At 38.4% G+C, this 24,188-nt stretch overlaps 1 protein-coding gene across 3 annotated transcripts in view; it reads left to right on the plus strand.

Moving 5' to 3' along the window:
- Window positions 1-3,356: 3,356 nt before the first annotated feature.
- RNF145 (ring finger protein 145) overlaps window positions 3,357-24,188 on the plus strand; it is a 54,442-nt gene continuing 33,610 nt past the window's right edge. The window contains exons 1-4 of one of the 3 annotated variants that reach the window (XM_064596599.1): window positions 3,358-3,713; window positions 5,669-5,704; window positions 9,742-9,944; window positions 18,099-18,207. In XM_064596599.1, the coding sequence (XP_064452669.1) occupies window positions 9,761-9,944; window positions 18,099-18,207 (293 nt within the window). In that variant the 5' untranslated portion in view covers window positions 3,358-3,713; window positions 5,669-5,704; window positions 9,742-9,760. Of the gene's footprint in view, window positions 3,714-5,668; window positions 5,705-9,741; window positions 9,945-18,098; window positions 18,208-24,188 lie in introns of all 3 variants that reach the window. The other 2 variants (XM_064596600.1, XM_045901978.3) reach the window with 2 other exon arrangements.

A 24,188-nucleotide genomic window follows, 5' to 3' on the forward strand; every position in this document is an offset into this window, starting at 1 on the left:
TGAAAACATGTGTCTACAAAGAAACTTGTACATGAATGTTTATAGCAGCACTATTCGTAACAGCTAAAATGTGGTAATCACCCAAATGTCTATCAACTGATGAATGGCTAGACAAAATGTGATATAGCCATACAAAGGAATGTTATTTGGCAGTAAAAAGAAATCAAATAATTATACATGCTACAACATGGACGGACCTTGAAAACATGTTGCTAAGGGAAATAAGGCAGACACAAAAGATCACATCTTGTATGACTTAATTTATATGAGATGTCTAGAATAGGCAAATCTGTAAGACACAGAAGGATTAGTAGGTGCCCAAGGCTGGAGAGAAAGAGGGTTACTGCTAAGGGATACAGGGGTTTTTCATTTTGTTTGTTTTTTGTTTTTTTGGAAGGGAGGTAGGGATGTAAATGTCCTAAAATTGATTGTGATGGTCACACAACTCTGTGAATCTATTAAAAACCATTGAAGTGTACACTTTAAAAGTGTATTGTATGGTATGTGAATTGTATCTCAATTATATCTCAAAAAGAGTTAATTTCCCCTTTACTGAACCATGTTGCTGAAGAAAACTAGTTTTCCTCTTAGAACTGACTTTCAAAATCAAACCATGAGGGTAGTCAGGTTGAACGAAATTTTTATATATCATTTGACTCTTCTATTCAAGAAAGTTAACTAATTTTGGAATTACATAGAGAAAACCTCAAAGTGCCCGTAGGAAGAAAGTGTGTGAATAAATGAATACATGATAAATCTGCTTTCCCCCATATTTCCAGTGTTGGCTATCTGAGTTTTTTGGATTTGGGCCCCATTAAATGAAGTCTGTTATATGAGCTCTTATCTCTGGATCCAGAAGGCGTAGTGAATTGGCTGTCAATTATCTGCAGATTTGCAACAGAGGACAATTTCTATGGGATTATTAGCAATAGTTGGTTTCATAAGGCATTCATGGATTAGCCTTTTGGAATGGCTAGGGCTGTAACAAACATGCATTTTTCCAAACTTTATGCTGACTTCCTCCTCAATGTTGGATACATTTAGTGAACAGGAAGATAACCTTTGGAATCCTGAATGGTCTCCCATTCCACAGTCATAAACATTCCAGTTCTTTACTTCTGGCCCTGAAGCTAATTCCTTTCATGGCGAGGTTGTGGCATTTGGGCATTTTCTTAAGCCTGGCTCCAGGTACTTAACAATAAGTTTTGCTCCTGACCTTTGCTGTTTTGGGTGAGTTTGGGTGCCTCTAGAAAGTACTTTCTACACTGTGGCTGCTTTTTATTTGAGCAATCTTCCCTACAGCCCCACCCGCAGTTTTTCTCTCTGCTTTTTGTCTTTTTAGTTTGATTCGGTTACCTGTATCTGGCAATGTGGAGCTTTCCCGAAACTGGATTAGCAGCAATATAATAGCAGTAACCCTTTCATTACCAGAGTAATTTTCTTTGCTTGTTTTGAACTTTAGCATTTATAGGCAGCTGCTGTAAAATTCAAAGGTGAAAAAGACATGTGACTTTTTCCTGCTTTTGCAAGTCTGGAGTACTTATTAGTGAGGGTTATAGGACTTTGAAGCCATTTTTTTTTCCCCTTTAAAAAAGGAAATGTGTGAACTGAGGTAACCTCTTCCTCCATTTAAACAAAACACACAAATCCGGTAACAATACTAAAGGAGTATTTTCAAGATTCTGCAATTCACCCTAAAAGAATAAATAAATCCAATTAGAATTTAAGGTTATGTAGATTTTGACTTCTTTGTAATCTGTTTCTGGCCTTACATTTTCTTGCCTGAGTCAGTAGTAAGTTGTTAAAATGGGGAGGAAACCAAGGAATAAGGCTTTGCTATCTTGGGCAGTTTTCTATTCTAGTCATTAGTCATGTGGCCTCTGTAATTTCTCACTTACCAGGCTATAAATATAAAGAGACTCATAAAACTGCCTCTCTAGGATGTAGCAGGCTTGATTATTCTAAAGTAGTCTAAGGCACCAGGATGAAAGGCTGTCTATGGAGAGTTATGAACCCACTTCCCAGAAATTTTTAAAGCTTCATTTCTATAGAGCTATCAAACTGGTGGAAGGGAAGTTCCTCTGATCTGATAGACTGATGCCTCCAGGAATTACATTTGCTAAATGTAGAGCTTACTTTTACAATTTTAGCAAGATACAAAGGTTGTGAGGAATTGGAGGTTTACCATTTAAAATACAGAGGACAGAGACTTGAATTTCCAAGGAGGGTCCCCAACACAGAAATTTAGATTAAAGTACATTAATTTCTCTTGTAACATGCAAAAGTTGAGGTTTCACAATTTCAGTTTGATCCAGTATAGTTGCAACATTTTACCTACTGGGTGTGTATCTTCTGTGTACAGAAGTCGCTGCCAACATCAAAGGCCAGACTGGTTTCTAGTAGCGACTGGCTCTCCAGGAACTAACCAAAGACCCAGCAAGGAACAGTGTAGGGTTTTGTTTTTTTGTTTGTTTTTTTCCGGGGAGAGGGGGGCAGGTGGGGGTGAGGGATTTGTGGAGATTCCGTGAGGTCCTAGAAAAACTGGGGAATGAATCCCTGCCAAAGCTCAGAAGACTAGCAACATCTTTGTTTTGTTCTGTGCACACACGACGTGCTTCAGGCTTTGTTTTGGGAAGTGGGGAAGTTTCTGCCCTAAAAGATATGTTGACATTTAAATTAAGGTAAGAACGCTGGTCAGTGGGACCCTTGGGAAGGGGGTGTATACACTAATCTCTGTTTTGAAACTTGAACCAAAAGAAACAAATACCATTTAACTTCATACTACAGTAAAAATCTTTGAACAAATTCTTTAAACCAAGGAGCGAAAATTTAAAATTAAAAATAGTGAACATTTTCAATTCATTTATTCATGCATCCACTCACTTATTCAACAGAGGCTTCTGGAGCGCCTGTTCTGTGCTAGGCATTGCTGAGCCATCACAGACTTCGTCCCTGACGCCATGGAACGGACAGTCTAGTCCAGTCAGTGAGGGAGTTAAAAAAAATTCTGGCATCATTGCTACTGCGGTTGCACCGAGCGAGGATCAGCCCCTCCAACTCTCCCACGTGGTCCCAGCAGGTGAGTGTGGGTGTGAGCGCCTGTGGCTCCCGGTGTTTGAGGAGTGTGAGAGCACACGTGTGTCAGAATGGCGCGTGTCACAGTGCGCGTGCAGGTGTCGGCGTTGTATGCGTCTCCATAGCTGCCTGAGCCCGGCGGCGTGGGCCGCGGGAGGCGCATGTCTCCCGCCCACGTACTGAGGGAGGCACGGGAACCACCCCGCGGTGCGATTGTGAGTGAGCGCGGGAGCGCGCGCGCGCGGCGGGGTCGAGGGGAGGGGCGCGGCGCACGCAGGCGCAGAGCGCGAGAGCGGACAGCGGCCGCCGCAGAGCGCCGGGGGCGGGAGGAGCGAGCGCAATAGGCCATGGCCGCCGCCGGCTGCTGAGGGGCTCGGCCCGCGAGCGCCTGCCGCCGCGGACGATGGTGACCGCACGGGTCGGGCCGCTGCCGCCGCCGCTGCCGCCGCCTCCCAAGACGCTGCAACCAAGGCCCGGCGCGGAGGAACCGCCGCTGTGAGCCGCGCCATCCCGTCCCCCGCCGCCGCCGCCGCCGCCGCCGGAGGAGAACGGGAAGGCGGGCGAGAGAGCCGGCGAGTTGCGGAGCCCGCCTGCCCGCCGGCGGCACAGCCCTGCCGGGAGGGAGGCCACAACCCGAGGTGACCGAGCCGTCCGCCCCGGCCGGCCTCTTCTCATCCTGTCGCGTCCCCGCCCCCCCCCGCCCCCCGCACATCCTCCCTTCTCCCCTCCCCCACTCCTTTGCCCGCTCCTTCCTCTTCTCCCTCTTCGCCCCGGGGCCAGACAAGAGGGGAGCTCCCTGCCTCGGTTCACCTCCCTCCTTCCTCCCAGCGTCGGCGGTGTCCCCATCCCCTCTTCACCCGTTGCGCCCCCTCCCTTCTAACCGTCTGTCGCTCCAGCGGACCTCCTGGCCCCCCACCGGCCCTCTCCGACTCTGCCTTCCCCTCCCGGGGCCCCGCACAGAGCCCCCTCCCCCAGCTCTCGGGCCTTGTGCGCCGCCTTCCCAACTACTCACCTTCCTGGAGACATTCCTCACCTATCCTGGCATTCCTAAGATGCCCTCTGTCTGAGCTCTGCCCCATCGCCTCCCCAGGACCCCATTTCGAGGCCTTTTCTAAGCCCCTTCCTGAGCTACTCGTTTCCTAGCTGCTCCTTTCCAGCTCTTTTTCTCCAGTTCCACTCCCAACTTTCCGTCCTTTGCGTCTTTGTCCACTTTGCTTCCAAGCTTCCCTCCCATTTTTCTTTTGACTTATCCTTCTTTGGTCTACTCAGCCTCCTCCTCCCTCTTTTTATGCGGTTTAAGGTTGTTTGGGGGTGCGGAAAGGCCTGCCAAGCCATACTTTGAATAGGGGCCCATTTGCTCTGCATCCCATCTGTCAGCCCTGTTTTGCCGTGAGAGCGCTCCCCATCCCTTCCTTTTTGTCCCCATCGCTTCCTCTCTCGTCTGCCATCCCTTCTCCACCCTACTCCTGTTCTGCTTTTTCCACCCGAGACCCTTGCCCTCCCTTTAGGAATGAGTCCCTTTGCTGCTCGGGGATGATGAACTTCGCCCGCGTCTGTCTTTGAAAGCTTTTTGGTGCGTGGCGCCGCGGAGCCAGCACCCTTAGCCAGACAAGAGGGGAGCTCCCTGGCACGGGCCTCTCTACTGGCAGAGTTTTTTGCGAACGTAATCCCCTAGCCCCGCGGCGGCCCTGCTGCTGCGCTGCCTGCTTTGCAGCGAGCTTGGTTGGGGTTACTATAGTTCAAACTCAGCTGAGATCAGCAGGCAGGGCGTGTTGTGTGTGTGTGTGTGTGTGTGTGCGCGCGCGCGCGCCGGGGGGGGGACGGGGGAGGAGGTGCGGGGAGAGAGGAAGGGGGCTTTGCAGTGAGAAGGCATCAGAGATTAATGGATGGCTTTGCATCGCAGTCTGCAGTAAACAGGAAACTAGTTTGAAAGGAAAGGAGAGGACTGTGTGTCTTTATTTTTTAAAATACGGACTGTGCCGTTCTACTGAATCTTGAATCATGCCCAAAGGATGAGCTGTCGGTGCTGCAGTCGTGACCCAGGCTGAGCGCCCAATGGCAGAGATAGCAGTTTTTATTCCCTCGCTCTGGTCCTTTAAGAGTTGAAAGATGGTCCGGTTATTCAGAGTGGACTCCGTATCTTTGCCACTTTGGAGATACCGAGAAACCACAGAATTGCTAGTAGTTTATGTGGAAATCAGGTACATACAAAGTTAGGTAGCAATAGTGTGGGAGTGGGGGGGACCAGCTATATATAAAACATGTGCCAATGCTTATGTAAGAAGTGCGTTCTCCTCCCGGGTATCTCAGTTTTGGGCTGAGTTTACTTACGATTTTAGCCTCTAGTTTTGCCCTCTAACATTTTCAGGGCTTACCATCCTAACATATGGACAGACAAAAAACCTTTCTTGAGATTGGTTTTAGCGGATGGTAGAATTTTTTTTTTTCCGTTGGATTGGACAAAGAAAACTGATTTTTTTCTTTTGATGGGAGAAAAAGGTGTAGAAACTTCCAGCCTTAAATTTTCTATTGTATTGAATTTAAAATTGGATCATACAGCTTTCTTATTTTTGCTTTTTTTTTTTTTTTAAAGGAGTTTATCTAGGAGATGTGAATATCCTTTTTTTTGGTAAGATTGAATTTTCTGTTTCTTTTTCTTAAGGTAATTCTTCAACAGACAAGCCATGACTTTAAAAATGTACATTTTCTGAATTGTTCAGGGTGATTTGTTTGATTTCTTCATATTCAAAACCAAAACACAGTGTTTTCAGGAAAGTGTAGAATGAGACTCCTGTGTTTCCTAACCCACAAATATGAATGGTGAACTGTGCAACGTTATGCTTGTACAGGACAGTACTGTGTAAGTAGTGATTGCTGTTTCCAAGCCTGGGAAAGTCATTTAATGAAATCATTGTGGTGCTGTTTTTGGAAAGGATTTTTTTTAAAGTTGTCCCACTGTGTAAACCATCTTTAATTTTTTTTTTTTAAAGATTTTATTTATTTATTTGAGAGAGAGAGAATGAGAGACAGAGAGCATGAGAGGGAGGAGGGTCAGAGGGAGAAGCAGACTCCCTGCCGAGCAGGGAGCCCGATGCGGGACTCGATCCTGGGACTCCAGGATCATGACCTGAGCTGAAGACAGTCGCTTAACCAACTGAGCCACTCAGGCACCCCAACCATCTTTAATTTTGAGTCACATTTAGTTTACATTACTTTCTGAGGTGGTTGTTTTGGCATATTACTTTCCCAGTTCTTACAACACTTAAGGAGGAAATATAAAAATCTTTGATGTAGGAGAAAATTTGTGTAACTGTACAGGGCAGGAAATAGCTTATATATTTGGCTGTAGGAGTATCAGGGCTTTAAATTTTCTTTGCTTTCAGTTCCTCTGCTTATTTTTGAGGATTATCTAGTACTGTTTTGATTTTAAGAGAATTTTACGCTTCCTCTGACCTGGAATATGCTCATTAGCTCTGATAATAAATCTCGGAAAAAAATAAATTAGGCTTGAACCAAACATCATAGAAATACAATCTTTTTACCCCAGGAGAGAAATCTCCATTTTTACTTCATGCTTCTAATAGAGTGGCTTGGCAAATGTGAATGAGTTCAGTGATTTTATTTTATTTATTTATTTTTTTAAAGATTTATTTATTAGAGAGAAGGGGAGAAGGGGCAGAGGAAGAGGGAGAGAGAATCTCAAGCAGATTCCCTACTGAGTGGGGAGCCCAGTGCGGGGTCCATGCTAGGCTGGATCTCAGAACCCTGAGATCATGAGCTGAGCCAAAGTTAAGAGTCAGACACTTAAACAACTGAGCCACTCAAGCACCCGATTTTAGTGATTTTAAACAAGATAAATGTTTCCACATTGTGTTGAGATGTTAATTTAGTGTGAGGTGCTGGAGTATAGTATGCGGTATTTACTTGTGATGTGATCACCCTATCATGTGGCCCTTACACTTTAGACAGGTTCAAAATTATAAAGTTGGGGGGGGATTTTTTTTTTTTTTTTTTGGTATTTCCACAGCTTTTGTGGGTAGCATTTTAGACTTTTTTTTTTTAAGTAAGCTCAACATCGACTGCTGGGCTTGAACTCATGACCCTGAAATCAAGACTGAGCTGACATCCTGTTGGATGCTTAACTGACTGAGCCACCCAGGTGCTCCTTGTGGGTAGCATTTTATATTTAGTTTTCCATATATTGAATTTGTTTCCCCCGTGTCCATATACGGGCCAGCTTGCCAATGACTTGCTAAAATATCGCTCACATACAGAAATAGGTGAAATGTTTAGTGAGCAGTAGAGTTGTTACTAAGTGGGCATATTTCATTCTATCCAAGGTCCTCCTTAATTCAGACATTTGAGTCTTGGATTTACTATACAGTAGAATTTGGGGATCAATCTCCGATATTCTTCTGTAATGAGAGCTTTAGGAATTCAGGATTTTCTTTTTATTCTATTTGTGAGGCAGGAATAGTGGTAATTGAGAGGGAATTTGTTCCTTCTGCTAAGGGCCCTCTTTTGTAATAGAGATGATCTTCTGTAAGAATTAGGGAGATTTTTTCCCTCTAGTTGTTCAGATCTTGATTTCTGATGCAGGATTGGTTATTTGTTTAGTTTAAATTTTTTTTCTTTACCCTTTTGAGAGCTACAAAAAATGGTGAAAGTGGGTACATTTAAAAAAAGCAAGACATTAAAAAAGGGGAAGGCTCCAAGTCAGATGAAAGAAATATAGACCACAAGTATTAACTCAGTAGTAGTCCCTACAAAAGCAATAGTGATTTATATTGGATTCTAGAATATGGGAAAAGAGTTACTTTTCCGTTTAGTATAAAGCCTGTCGGTGATGTTACTATCTCAGTCTGTGATGACTTTCGCACGACTGGTGGTTTGTGAGAAAAATCTGTTTATGTACTTTGAAATAAACCAAACTAAGTTATCTGTTTGACCGTAAGTATATTTCCTTAGTTATCTAGATAGCTTAGATGTATTAACACTTTTTACAAAGGAATTTCTTTTTTTAATTCCCAATAATGGATATTTGACATTTGGCAAATAGAAAAAGAAGGGAATAAAAATCACCTTAGCCCTACTATTGAAAGGATGTTAATGTGATATTTTGGTGTATTCTCAAGATTTTTTTTTTAATAATATGAGCTTTGAGAAATTGAGGTTTCTGAATGCTGTAATTTGCAATAAATGTTGATTAGAGTTTTTCTTTTTCAGTGCTTTTTTTCCCATTAGGATACAACATTCAGTTTCGATTCTCTCACAGTATTTTTTCTTATGTAGGAAAATTATTAAAGTGGTCTAGTTCATTAAAGTAATCAGAATTTAGTATTTATTTATGAAAATGTTTATTTTGCATTCTTAGGATATATCACTTCCGAGTAATGGGAATGATATATGATCACTCAGTGATCAATACAATCAGTTTTTCAGTGATTGAGAAACTTATAATAATGGTTTGTCGAGTTGAACTCCTTTTTTTTAAATCCCTCCCCAATGTCTTTTTTTTTTTTTTTAACTGAACTAGGAAGCTATGAAAATTAGAGGGTAAAATGGAAATACTGACAAATATTTAACCATAGCATACCAATCTGTCACTGTAATTTTCTTCAGAAATAAATGTTTTCATTTGTCCTGTTATTCTGAAATTACTGCCAAAGCTGGAAAATTTGTTTAGCTTTCTCAGCAAAATTCTTAAAAGGATATTGTCAGAGCCAACAATCCAGAATTATCATTACTCTTAAAATTGTCTTTAACCCACTTCTGTTTGCCTTATTCTCATAATTCTTTGGATTAATTTAAAGCTGTATCATGTAAAGCAGTGTTGCACAGAATTGTCCTTTTAAATAATGGATTGTCCTGGAGATCTTTCATTTCCTCCCCCCCCCCCTTTTTTTTTTTATTCTACTCCTACAGCTCATCAACAGCTGAGCAAAGACAGGGGCTGCAGATTCCAAAGCCTGACTTCTTCCTTGTGCCAGCATATCTGTGAATCACAGGAAGAATTTGATAAGCATTATTTCCCCACTTTGAAGGCAGATTATGGGAATTTCAGATGGAGATTTTAACTTTAATGATTGAAGTAAACACTATTGCAAACTATGTTTTCTTTATCTGTATCATGAGTTCTCTGAATTATATCTATATCATATAAATTCAGTACTTCAGTTTTGGTTGTAAGTAATACAGAAAAGGATAGACTGTGAGATGCTGCAAACTGAATGTGTAGTTACCAAATTTTTATTGAATAGCTTAGGTTTTTTTCATATAATAACCACTTAAAATTTGCTCTTTTTAAAGGGCTACATAAATCTCAATTTTATAGGAGTGAATTTTTCCTTTCAAGTTAATTGGACAAAAACTATAGTATTATTAGGGTGTTTTATTGCTAGTGCCTAGAGTTGGAGTTAAGCTTTTTAAAAATAAATTTTGAGGCCTTAACACTTAATCAGATTGGGAAGAACTGAAAGAGTCCATGTGAAAACCCAATACAAGGATTATTTTATGAATACCTGGAAATAGTAGATGTGGCTAAAGAGTTTTATACGTTGTTACATAGTTTTTGTGTAGTTTGTGACAATCCTTTAGCTTCATAAGAGGATATCTAAAAGCTATTTGATGTGACTTAATTTTATATATTATGTCTCCTGAATTTAGGTCTGCTCCAAGAAAAAACATGGCTGCAAAGGAAAAACTGGAAGCAGTGTTAAATGTGGCCCTGAGGGTGCCAAGCATCATGCTGTTGGATGTCCTGTACAGATGGGATGTCAGCTCTTTCTTCCAGCAGATCCAAAGAAGTAGCCTCAGTAACAACCCTCTTTTCCAGTATAAGTATTTGGCTCTTAATATGCATTATGTAGGTAAGTGTCTACATTACCTTTTCTCTTTTTTTTTTTTTTTTAAGAGAGTGAGAGCACGCGTGGGGGGTGAGGCAGAAGGAGAACGAGAGAGCATCTTAAGCAGGCTCCATACTCAGCACAGGGCTCCATCTCACGACCCTAAGATCGTGACCTGAGCCGAAATCAAGAGTCGGACGCTTAACCCACTGAACCACCAGGCACCCCTACATTACCTTTTCTAATCTTTTAGTGGGCATTCTGAATTATGTCTTTGTAGGCTTTTACATTTGAGTGAAATGAAATTTGGTTACATTGAGATGACAGTGATACAGCCATTGATGAATGTTTAGGAATCTTGTTTGTAGTGTAATTGGTCTTACCACTGCATGAGTTATTAGGGCTAGAGGAAAACAGTGTTGGATTTATTTTACTGGATGAAGCTAGAAAGCAGAAGGAAACATTTTAGATTTTAATATGATAAAATGAAAATAATGAGAACTACCTTTCCAGACATTTGGCCTGTTCTAATTTGTCTGTTTTGGGGTTTGTTAGTAATTCAGAAAGCTTTTTAAATGCAACATTCTTTATTGTTCCAGAACATTAACATCAGTTGAACATAAGGCATTTATTTCAGTTAAATGAAATGTTGGAAATGACATTTATAATATTTTAAAAAAAGACTCCTTGAAATATAATTGATATGATTTGGAGTTAACAGTAAAAGCAATATTGAGAGGTTAAAGAAGTTAAAGTCAAGAAATGCAGGAGGGGTGCCTGGCTGGTTCAGTTAGTAAAGCATGTGACTCTTGATCTCAGGGTTGTTGTAAGTTCGAGCTCCTCCCCCTTGGGTGCAGAGATTACTTAAAAATAACATCTTAGAAAAAATAAGAGAAAAAAAAAATAAAAAAGAAATACAGGAAGGAAACATAAAAATTTATCTAGAATGAAAGTTAAGATCCTTAATTTTTAGGTTAATTTTTTATTTATATGTAATGATAGCAATAATATATTTTCACTTGACATTGCTATTGTATAACTCAAGATGTGGTTTGAATGATGTACTATAGTGGTTTAATAATATTTTTATTATTAGAATTGCCCATGCAAGTATATGTTTTATAAAATTGTGAAGGGTCTGTCCTGTTTCTGTGAGATTTATTTTTATCTGTAGAAGGACTTTTTGGGTTCCAGAGCTTAGCCCTGAAAACCCCTTACAGCTCTAAGAGATTCCCAAGTAAGCCATTGTGGGAAGAAGTATGGTATAGTAGAAAAGGCAACACACTAGAAGCAGAACATCTGGGTACAATAAATTCATCTCTCTTAGGTGGCACTACCTTGGGAAATTCTGTGAAATGAGAAGGTTCTTTTTTGCTGCAAAACACTATAATTCTCAGCCCTTTATTAAAGGCTTTGTATGTTAGCCAATTTTTGGAAAATAATTCCAATCTGTTATAGAAGAACAATTCGGTACTTGGCTTAGATGTTTAGCTTAATCAGCAAAGTAATTCACACTGTGGTTTAAAAAAATGTGCTTATCACATATATTATTTCTGAATAGACTGAAATATTTATTTTAAAAGCAGCTGCCTAATAACCAGAAACATTAATTTTAGAAATTTGAATGGGTTCTCATACATTGAAGTTCATACTCTGCCTTATAACTTTAGGAACTCAACCGAGCCTTCTTAAATACACTTACTACATGCTTTGGTAGAATAAGCTCAGTGATTACACCATCTACATAGACATTTTCAGCTTGAACAGGTTTTTGGTTAGAGTAACTTCTGTGTCAAAGTATTTAAGTAGTGTTTACATAATGTTCCAGTTTACCATATTTCACCCTTAAGTACATTTTTAAAATTCTTACTTTTAAAAATTAGTAATGTACTTATACATTTATTTATGTTAAAATCAAAACATAAGAAGTGTACAGTGAAAAGTATGTTCCTCTTTGGTCATTATCCACTAAGTTTTCTGGGCCCCAGCAAGTAGCTAGTTTTATTTCCTTGTGGAAAATTCTAGACATGTTTTTATGTACCTATGTCAGTATAAAGATATTAAATATGTAGTTATAAATGTATGTCTTCCTTTTTGTACGAATGATAGGATGATATACACTGTTCTTGACCTTTTGTTTGTTTTAACTTAATGATGTATCACAGAGCCATAACTACTGCTTTTAGATATTCATGAAATAAAGCTTTGTTCTCTGTTTTTATGTTGACACTTTCTGTTATGCCAAATTTTAAGATTCTGATTAAATGGTTAAGGCCTTATTTTCCCCCCAGCCCTCCCAATTCTGTTTTGTAGTGGCATAGTATCCTTTTATGGCTATACCATAATTCATTGAACTAAATACTCTTTTTTGCATTTTCATTTAGTGTTGCACTAAATAATTTTATATAGCTATGATTTTGATAGGTGCAAATATAGCCTTGAGATAAATCACTAGAAGTGAAGTTTCTGGGTGAAAGAGTATACATATCTGTAATACTGATCGATATTGCTCTCCATAGGGTTTTACTGTTTTGTACTTGCACAGTGGTTGAGAGTTCCTGCAGTTTTACATCCTTATCAAAACAATGTTACCGAACTCTTAAATTTGGCTACTCCAGTAGGTGAAAAATGGATATGTTCTAACTAGTTCTAATTTGTATTTCTCTTATTATGAGTGAGATTGTATATATCTACATGTTTAAGAAAAATGTGTGTTTCCTCTTCTGAGAGTTGTCAGTTCGTGTCCCTTGCTCACTTTTCTATGGGATTTTAGCCCCCCCCCCCCTTGTTTTTCCCCAAAGGCACAGGCAAGGCTTTATTGGGGCTACAGCTCAAGCTGAAGGGAGACACAGCACCAACAGAGTAGTTAGGCTGGCCTCCTGTGGATTGTAGCCTTTTCTTGCTGATTTGTGGAGTTTGGTATACATTAGGGAAATTAGCCCTTTGGGTTGAAATTATTGGGTTGAATTTCAATTTGGGTTGAAATTATTTTTTCCAGTTTTGGTTGTCTTGATTTTGGTTTATGATTTTTTTTTTTGACATGCACAATTTGTTTTTAATGTGGTTGAATTTCCTTTTTTATAACTTAGAATTTTGACTCAATCATTAGAAAAGACTTCTCTATCATGTTTTATTCCGTTATTTTTGTTTCATTATTTACATCTTTGCTTCACTTAGGATTTTATCTGCATGTACATTGTGTTAGAGGTAAAAATTTTTTTTCCCCAGATAACTATCTGGTAGTCTCCATGTATTTGTTAAATAGTTCAACTTTTCCTGACTGATTATTATATACTAAATTCTCACATCTATTTGGTTTCATTTCTGAATATTTTTTCTTGTTCTTTCAATGTGTGGTCTTATTGAATGCCTAGACTATATTTTACTGTCTGGACTTAGTCCCTTCGTTGGTTTTTATTTCTCTTGCAGAGTTTTTCTGATACTGTTTGCTATGTGAACTTTAGAATTACTTAGTTTAAGTTAGGATGAAGAGATAGCTTAAAGATGTGAACTCTTCTCTATGTATGACATAGAGAGCCTCCCTATGTTCCAGATTTCTTTTGAGCCTTCTGGAGTGTTTTAAAGTTTTCATTATAGAAGTCTTGGGCATTTGTTGTTGAGTTCATTCCTAGATTTTTTTTTATTGCAATTGTGACTTTTCCCCCTTTTATATCCTTTAATTGTTATTAAGAGCTTAAAAATCAAGGTAGGGTGTGGTTAAAGTTCATGTTTATGGAATATAATTGTACTTTCAAATTGGGAAGCTTTCCAGTGTGGGTTCTGAGAACAGCAAAAAGAAGTGATTGTTTAAATATAATTGGTGGAATGTTAATTATAGAACTGTTTTGCAAAATGTAGAATATAAAAAGGGAAATAGAAATAATATTGAAAAGGCAGAGTGGGGCCATTTGTGAAAAGACCTGAGTACATATATTAGGTATTACACTTAATTTGGTATGTAGTCATGGGTCAGTGAAGGATTTAGAGCAGGTGAACTGCATTTTAAGAAAAGTGATTAGGTAGTATTGTACAGACTGCTGAATTGGGGAGGGGAGGGCAGGTGGAGAAACCAGAGGTAAGAAGACCAGTTAAGATTTTAGGCAAGAGGGGGCGCCTGGGTGGCTCAGATGGTTAAGCGTCTGCCTTTGGCTCAGGTCATGATCCTGGGGTCCTGGGATCGAGTTCCGCATTGGGCTCCCTGCTAGGCGGGGAGCCTGCTTCTCCCTCTGCCTCTGCCTCTCTCTCTCTCTCTCTCTGACTCTCATGAATAAATAAATAAAAAACATTTAAAAAAAAAAAAGATTTTAGGCAAGAGGTACTGAGAGCCAGAATTAGCCTTGTCGAAGTTGGAAAGGGAAGAGTAGATATGAGAATAATTCCATTGAAACTGCAATCACTAAAATGATTAGTGACTGACCTAAAATGTAAAAACTCAAGCTTCATTTGTGTCCTCATTCTGCAGACCTTCCCATGTTTATGAAGTTGTTGACTGCTTCCTCAGGACGGTGTTTCTGGATTCTTCTAACTTTCAGACCATTCCTTCTGACTCTTGCTTTTTTCTTTAGACTTCTTAAGTGTTGACAGGGCCCAGAATTTGTGTTTAATTTTCATCTTTTGTTGTTTGTGTGATCGCACATAGTTTTGGCTGCAAATCTCTATCTCCACTTTCCATTGCTTTTTTGACCACTAGTCTGTCTGTTACTGTTCCTCCTCTATTATCCCCTGGCACCCAGTTCATACCTCTTCCATAGCACTTACTCTGCATTCTAAGGGTCCTTATGCTTGTCTACCTTCTTAACTAGATTGTGAGCTCCTTTAAGGTAGGAATGGGGTTGTCTGTTATCTCAGTATTCCCAGCACCTAGCTAATGCCTGATACTGAATGAATTTCTAACTACTGTTAGACATCTCCACCTAAATATTCTGTAGACACTTCAATTTATGGTCACTGAACTCATCATGTTTACTTTAACTCAAACCTCCTCCTCTTTGTTTCCTATCTTTTTTTTTTTTAATTTTTTAAAAAGATTTTATTTATTTATTTATTAGAGAGAGAGAGAGAGACAGCTAGAGAGGGAACACAAGCAGGGGGAGTGGGAGATGGAGAAGCAGGCTCCTGGCCGAGCAGGGAGCCCGATGCGGGGCTCGATCCCAGGACCCTGGGATCATGACCCGAGCCGAAGGCAGACGCTTAACGACTGAGCCACCCAGGCGCCCCTCTGTGTTTCCTATCTTAATAGCAAAGCTATCCTCTTGATTACTACCCAGGCTAAAACATCAGAATCATCTTCACTTCCTTGTTCTCAGCCACTCACCCATAGATCACCACTAAGACTTAACTTAAATATCTCATAGCTGACCCTGCTAACTCCATACCAAAGCTGCTGATTTATTCCACGTCCTCATTTCTTTTTCCCCATTACTAAAATCACCCTTAAATAGCAGAAATTCCTACATTTTGTTAGGAGCATTCATTAATGTTATTTTAGGTAGGTCATCATTTTTAAATGCTGCTGGTCTTGCGTTTTAATTATAAATTACTGTTGCGTTAGCTTCATCATTATCAGTTGAGTTTGTTGTGGTTTGTTAGAGTGAATAGTGATGCATATTTGTGTCAGCAGTGGTTTTGGCTTTTATTTTTCAAATAGATTATATACATGTTGTAGTTCAGATAACTAATTCATACTGTTCTTGCTTTAGCAGAATTCATAATTGCTTAAGAATCTTCTTGTGTGATATATTTTGTTGTTATCACAGAGTTACTTTTCTGCTGGAATGTGAAATGGGGGTATAGGTGAGGCATAGGGTTTTTGTTTTGTTTTTTGTCTTCTTACCTCACCTAAAGTGTATCTAAAGGATTTGAGAACTGATGGCCCAGTCTGAGCTCCTTATTATTGTGTACGTTATTGAGGCGATAGTTCCATCGGCATCATCTGCTAGTACTTTTTTATTTACACCAAATTCTAGTGTAACCTAAGAGTTTATTGTTTCCTGAAAATACCCTTTGTTTTTTTAATGGTTTTCATGCCTACTATTTTCTTTTCCTAGAATGCTTCTTCTTTCTCTTAGCCTGGTAAAAATCCATTCAGCCTTCTAGGTCCAGGTCAAACTTAATCATTTAATCAACCATAGCCCTTCTAATACTTGTTTGTTGTAGCACCAATATTGTATCATACTTTTGTCCATGTTTATTTTTTCCTAAACTGTGATTACTTTATTCTTTGGACCTACCATGTCTAGGAATGCATATGGGTCACACTTTGCATGTAATAATTGGTTGAGTGACTGGATAATTGAAAGAATGAGGATTTGGCAGCTGTCTTATGAGATGTGCATGAGAAGGGAAAAATAGGAATATCTGGAAAGGAAAAGACAGTTCATTAAAAGAGAATTTAAGGAGATGTTTCATGCAGTAGATTGAATCCTTTAGCCACAAACACTAAACATACTTGCTTAATATAGTAAACATACTTTTAAATACCTCTGAAGTCCTTTGAGGTAGGGATTAACAAAATAAATTGGAAAAATTATTTTAAGAAATTAAAAGCAAATAGAAATACTTATCTCTAGTTTCTGTTGGATTGTTCTTAAAGTTAGGATGTGTATAGGAAATCTGGATTTTACCTCTTTAGTCCCTAGCATATTGCTCCTATTTCTGTAGCTTTAAGCATGATTGATTCCTTAGCTTTAAGCGTGAGAGGAGCATTGGGTACTAAGAAGGGATATCCATGCCCTAATAAAGACTCATTAATAAGTGGAAAATAGTTCTAGAAGATTAGACTAGAACCAGATTTTGCAAGACCTAGAGTGTCAGACTGAAAAGTTAAGAATTTTTGGAGGTTTTAGAGCAAGAGAGTTGTCTAGATGAAAGGGATGGTTGTGTACTGAAGTATAGGATGGATGAGGGTGGAAAGAGACTGCAAGAATAGCAGTATACTGTCCTGTCAGAGTGGACTGGGATGGGGCATAGGGACTGGAAAGGAAGGGTGACATGAGACTTACTGGGGAAGACTCAGCGGGACTTGGTGATGACAGAAAAGATGACTTGGGTTTGAGTCAGAGTGAGTGGGATTTAGGAGAGAAAGACGGTGAGCTAGCCTGTTGAGGGATGAGGGCGGGGGCTCAGTTTGTACATGTATATGAGAACATTTAAGTGGTATATATCTCTGGCATTGTGAGATATGAGATGTTTGCTTAGAATAAGAAATGATTACTTTTTTGTGTATGTGTAGTAGGTAGATTCTCAGTAACTTTGTTGATAACATACATTTGGAATGGTATGTTTGAAGCAAAAACATAAATTCTTTGAGCTAGATACTTTATAGAGAGAAAAACAGTTGTTCAGGGACTAAATTTCCTATGTTCATTTGGGGGAATAAAAAGAAAGTGGAGGGGAGAATTTGGAGGTTTAAAGAAAATCCACAGAGCCAGTTTTGAGGGTTGTTGCTTCAGGTTCTGGGACAAGGATAAGCAGGATGTTTTAGATTTGACAAGTAGGCAGTTGTTGACTTCTGAGGTTTTTAAGAGTGGAAGAGTAAAGAGGGCTCTGCAGAGTTTGAAGACTGTAGAGGATAAAGAGGGAATAGTGGATGGTTAGAAAATGGAAGCATTGGTAGAGATAGTTTATAACATTTGTCAGTGGAATGAGAAAAATAGGTAATAGAAAAAGGAAAAATCAGCACGAAGAGAAGTTTTTCTTTAAGATTGGAGGAGGAGCCCTATACATCCTTTGAAAATAGGTGAGCACTGGTATCGGGGATGATGGAAGATGTAGGAGAAAGAGGGTGTTTAGGAGTTGGAAAAATAAGACCTTGAGTCAAGTGGAAGAGGCAGCATTAGAGAGGGACATTAAGGACAGTTCTTCCTCTGGGACTAGAGAATGAGAGAATTGGTGTAGAACAAATAAGTGGACATCAAGTAAGGGTAGATAATGAGAGGAGTCCTGCTGTACCTTTGTGTGTTGTTTTGATTATAAAGTAGAACAATCTACAAAAAAAGTGAAAAATGCTTTGTTTTCAACAGATAATCCATAGTGATTTTTACTGTATTAAACTTATTTTGGTAGTGAAGTAAAAGTCCTCAAAATTGTTGAAAACTAATTGGAAATTTAGTTTCAATTAATTGGGAGACTAAATTAGAATCGTATTTTATATATAATTTCTTTTTATTTCTACTACAGGTTATATCTTAAGTGTTGTGCTACTAACCTTGCCCAGGCAGCATCTGGTTCAGCTTTACCTGTATTTTTTGACTGCCCTGCTCCTCTATGCTGGACATCAAATCTCCAGGTAAGAAGGTGACCTCGTTTTTGAAATGTATGACTGAATTTAAAGTTTTTCATTACTGAAAACATACTTTTCATGAACACTGTTAAGAAGCTGCAGCTTTGTCAAGTATCCAAAACAGTTTTTTTGATATTTGTTTCCTAAGTAAACATTGTTGTATAGAATTAATAGCTGGGATATTATGCTTCAGATTTTATTTCTGCTTTTAAAAAACGATCTTAATATGAAATGGGCTTTAAGATTATGTTTACAGAGATACTTATGATCTTTTCTGTATTACCTAAGAATTTCTAAAGACAGGCTATAGAACATTTTAACAATTATGGACTTGATTACTTTAGGAAGTTAGCTTATGCTGCTTGAGAAACGGCACAACCATGTATACAGTGGATGATTTATATAAGTTATTTGATGAGGTTCATGGTATAGCTCAGAAGTTCTTCATCTTTAGTAATACTGTGTTTGCTTAGGTCTGCTAGTCCTAAGTTTTAAGACTGGTCTGCCAATGAAAATGAACTTCCTGCTTTGGAACAAGATATTAAAATACGGGGGAACTAAAAACCACACAGTAAATGTAATGGGGTATAAATAAATGTGGTGGGTATCTTTTTTTTTTTTTTTTTTTTTTTTTTTTTGAGAGCGAGTGCACGTGTAAATTGGGAGGGGAGAGGGAGAGAATCTTAAGCAGACTCCACACACAGTGTGGAGTCCCATGCGGGGCTCGATCTCACAACCCTGAGATCATAACCTGAGTCAAAATCAAGAGTCAGACATTTAACTGACTTAACTGACTGAGCCACCCAGGCGCCTCTAGTTTCTTTTGTCTTGATTGAAATGTATAACCATAATGAAATATACTCCCAATCCTAAAAAGAGTGATGGTTACTTTGCATATATAACAAGATGTAGCTGTCTAGAGGTCTGAGAAACAGATTTTGGTGTTGGCTTGAAAATCTTAAAATAGCATTTTTATATTACTAGAATTGAATGGTTGAGGTAGAAACCTTTTTTACTCTCTGATTGTAAAATAACACTGTTCATTGTAGATGACTTTTGGGAAATACAGAAATTTAAAGGCAGTAACAATCACCTGAAATTAGACCACCCAGAGATAGACCTGTTAAAATTCTGGCATTTCCTTCCAATTATTTTTAATACCTTCCAGTTTCCACCACTTTTATGGATATGAAAGAGTGAAAATAACAATAGTCGCTGATTCTTGGCCCTTGTTGTTGAAGTAGGACCTTCATCATCCTTTACCTCATCCGGTTATTTCTCAAAGGCTCCAAAATGTTCCGCAGAAACTCAGTTTTCTCACATTCCACTCCTCTGTTTGTGTCTGGTCAATTTCCTCTGTTAACTTCTGCCGTTTTGCCCAGCTTATGTCCTCGGGTGTTAAAGTTGCAAAATCTGGAGCTGCCAGAGTAGGACTGCATTTCTTGTAATCGTAACAGTGCTTCAAACTGAGCTGTGTTTTACTCTGAAGACATGAGTTTTCTCATTTTGTGTCACATAAGTATGTCTCTGTGTCTTGGACTCCTTCATGGGAACATGAAGTAGATTTGTAGCATCTTTCTCCACATAGCTTAGAATAGGAGTCCAGGGGCCAGGACTAGCACAGACAACGTGATGTCCTTCCCGTTATAGCACCACCAGCCCCACAGCCTGACACAGTCTGTTCCTGTGGCTTTACCCAGGACACCTCTGAATCTGAGCTCACGCTCAAGGTAGAGACATTTCTCTATCTTTATTCTTTTTTAAGCAAAAATTGTGTCTGTAGAGTATAATGCAGTAGAGTATATAGGCTTCTGATTCATCATTTTTGTGTGTAGATGAGTGCCTGGCTACCTACGAGTGCCATATGTTTTGAGTGGACGGGTGACTGGAGAGTTTCAAATACCATGTTCCTTATTTCTATAACCTCAGTGTCACTTATTAGAAAGATAGTTCTCAGTTTCCTTACCTATAAAATGGTGGTAATATCTTAAGGGGCTATTGTAAAGATTCAATAAGATAAAGCATATAAAGCTCTTAGCATAATTTTTGACATGTAAGTGCTCAGTGAATTTTTTTCCTTTTTTTTTTTTTAAGTTTTTAAATTCCAATACAGTTTTAACATAGTATTATATTAGTTTCAGGTGTACAATATAGTGAGTGATTCAACAATTCTATACAATTCTATACTCAGTGCTCATCATGATAAGTGTACTCTTTAATCCCCATCACCTGTTTCACCCATTCTCCCTCCCCCTGCCTACATCCCCTCTGGTAACTTTCAGTTTGTTCTCTATAGTTGAGTCTGTTTCTTGGTTTGTCTCTCTCTTTTTCCCTTTGTTTTGTTTCTTAAATGCCACATATGAGTGAAACCATATGGTACCTGTCTTTCTCTCTTTTGCTTAGCATTATATTCTTTAGCTCCATCCATGTTGCAGATGGTAAGATTTCATTCTTTTTTTATGGCTGAATAATATTCCAGTGTGTGTGTGTGTGTGTGTGTGTGTATGCACACACACCACATCTTCTTTCTCCATCATCTATCAGTGGACACTTGGGCTGCTTCCGTAATTTGGCTATTGTAAATAATGGTGCAATAAACATAGGGGTGCATATATCCTTTTGAATTAGTGTCTTTGTATTCTACTGTAAATACCCAGTAGTGTGATTACTGGATCATAGGGTAGTTCTATTTTTAATTTTTTGAGGAACCTCCATACTGTCTTCTGCAGTGGCTGCACCAGTTTGCATTCCCACCAACAGTGCAAGAGGGTTCCTTTTTCTTCACATTCTCGCCAATACTTGTTGTTTCTTGTGTTTTTGATTTTAGCCATTCTGACAGGTGTGAAGTGATATCTCATTATAGTTTTGATTTGCATTTCCCTGCTGATGAGTGATGCTGAACATCTTTTCATGTGTCTGTTGGCCATCTGTATGTCTTTGGAGAAATGACTATTCATGTCTTCTGCCCATTTTTTAATTGGATTATTTGTTTTTTGGGTGTAGTGTTCAGTGAATTTTCTTTTTTAGAGGGAGAGCAAGAGCTTGAGTGAGCAAACGGGTGGGTGGGGGAGCAGAGGGCCAAAGAAAGGTACAAGGACAAGCAGACTCCACACAGGCATGGAGCCTGCCATGGGGCTGGATCCCATGACCCCTGAGACCATGACCCAAGCCAAAATCAAGAGTGCTCCCAGTGCTCAGTGAATTTTAACTAACATTGTTATGTTTTGTTTTTATTGTGCAGCAGTGTTTTATGAACATTCTTTAAAAAATGACTTTAAATCAGAGTATTTCATAGAACCGCTTTGTGATAGCCTTTTAGAGTTGATGTGATTTCTTTGATTAATCTTCAAAATCCTAAACTTGAAGGTAGAGGTATGAAAATTGTTGCTTTTATTAGTTATAATTCTGGGTGAGAAAACAGTGATCCTGCTCTTTCCCTCATGCTTTTTTGGTTTCCATGTGGTTTAATGGTGTAGTGATGGCTGAAAGCATGTAGCTCTATTTTTATATACAGTCTTACCATCCAGGCATTTTTAGAGGTCAAAATTCTGTTATGTAAGGATAAAGGGAACCCTGACAGTATCAGAGGTAAAGACAAGCCTTTTTCTGACCATTCTTCTGGTGGCAATTTTAACTTCTGACTTTTAATTTATGGGAATGTTTCTTCTAATATTTAAAGTTTATTTTTATTATTAGAAAATCAAATTTATTTTAAATAATAAAAATAATTATAATAAAATTTTATAGTATACAAAAAACATGTCCTGTTTTTTATTTCATTTTGATCCTTATTAGTAATCCTTTTGGATTTATTGAAGAAAAAAACAAAGTGGGCAAATAGCTGGGAAGGAACAATCTCAGACTTTAACTTGAATGTAGGTTTTCTGATTGCTAGCTTATTCCTCTTAGGGAGGCAGCATGTTCAGGGGAAAGAAAATGAGTTAGAATCAGACTGGGTATGAACTAGTTTCCCTACTTAGTCAATATGTTACCTTGGTAAGTTGCTTTTTTGAAAATGTAAAGGAAAACAGTACCCATTTTATGGAGTTAGTTTTGATATCAAACTAACAAATTTCAAGAAATGGCATGTTGTAGAATTTTCTTAGTATATAATGTATACTATATGGTGCTGTCTCACAAAAGTTTAGCAAAGATGTATTATCCTTGAATTATTCATAATATGTCACATTTATAAATATTGAGGCTTGAATGTATTTCATTTATAAAATTTTAAGGCTGAAGTTTTTAGTTTTAAAAAATGTAATGGTTCAGATTTCATGTGGCAACTTCATAACTATCTTTTTTTTAAATAACAGCTTTATTGAGATATAATTTACATTCCTATTTAAAGGATACAGCTCAATGGTTTTAGTACATTCACAGAACTAAACAAACCATCACTACAATTGATTTTAGAACACTTTCATCACTCCAGAAAGAAACCCTGTACCCATCAGCAGTCACTCCCTATTTTCCATCAGTCCCCTTACCCCCAAGCCTAGGCAACTGTCAGTCTATTTTTTGACTCTATGGATTGGCCTATTGTGGACATTTCATGTAGACACAGTATGTGGTCCTTTGTGCCTGGCTTCTTTCACTTAACATGTTTTCAAGGTTCATCCATGTTGTAGCATGTATCAGTACTTTTTCTGTCCAGATCATATTCTATGGTATGAATATACCACATTTTGTTCATCTATTCACTGATGGACACAGGTTTTTTTCTACTTTTTTGGCTATTATGAGTAGTGCTGTGAACATAATGGGTAAGTTTTGTGTGGACATACAATTTTTTCTTGGGCATATACTTTGGGGTGGAATTGCTGGATCATATGGTATTTGTGTTTAACCTTTTGAGGAACTACCATACTATTTTCTTTCTCTCTCTCTCTTTTTTTTTAAAGATTTTATTTTTAATCTCTACACCACATGGGGTTCGAACCTACAACCCTGAGATCAAGAGTTGCATGCTCTACCCACTGAGCCAGCCAGGTGCCCCTGCCATTCTGTTTTCTAAAGTAGCTGTACTATTTTTACCAATAATGTGTGAGGGTTCCAGTTTCTCCATATCCTTGCTAATACTTGTTGATATCTGTCTTTGTTAGTATAGCCATCGTAGTAAGTGTGACGTGATATTTCATCTGGTTTTGATTTGCACTTCCCTATGGCTAATGATATTAAGCATCTTTTCATGAGTTCATTAACCATTTGTAAATCTTTTTTAGAAAAATTGGCATATCTTTTGCCAATTGTTAATTGGATTGTCTTTTTATAGAGTTGTAATACATCTCAATTCTAGATATAAGTCTTTTATCAGTTATATGATTTACAGATATTTTTCACCATTCAGTCTAGTTATATCAAGGCAGAGTGTAGTATGGTACTAAGAAGGAGAATCAATACTTGGATAATTTAAATAATAATTTAATTATTTAAGTAATTAATTTGGTACTTCAGAAACTGGCTATATAAAAAATCATTGCAAATTGAAAATTTCAATAAAAAGCTGGGTTTCTGTTTTCCCTTAAGACATGTACTCAAATAGGGGCACCTGGCTGGCTCAGTTGGTTAAGCATCTGCCTTTGGCTCAGGTCATGATCCCAGGGTCCTGGGATGGAGCCCGGAGTTGGGCTCCCTGCTCAGTGGGGAGTCTGCTTCTCCCTCTCCTTCTGCCTTCTTCCCACCCTCAAATAAAGAAATCTTAAAAAAAAAAAAAAAAAAAAGACATGTACTCAAATAATGAAGCTCATTACCCTTAAGTGAATAAAAACTTGTTTAGAATATGTCTAGAATGGATTTTGCTTGTAGTTCAGAGGAATTAAACTTCAGGAAATCCATGGCCTTGGTTCACATAGTATGAACATTTAATAGTCTATTTGATATGTTTCAGGTTCCTTAATTCTTAAAATTACTAAACTGTGTTTTTCATTTTGAGTGATGTAGGGAATATATTTTCCAGTATCAATCCTACTTTAAAATTGAGACTA

The sequence above is a fragment of the Mirounga angustirostris genome, unplaced genomic scaffold (assembly GCF_029215605.1).
Source record: "Mirounga angustirostris isolate CCGP_5_RB_7025 unplaced genomic scaffold, mMirAng1.0.hap1 SCAF_7, whole genome shotgun sequence".
Lineage (NCBI taxonomy): Eukaryota > Metazoa > Chordata > Mammalia > Carnivora > Phocidae > Mirounga > Mirounga angustirostris.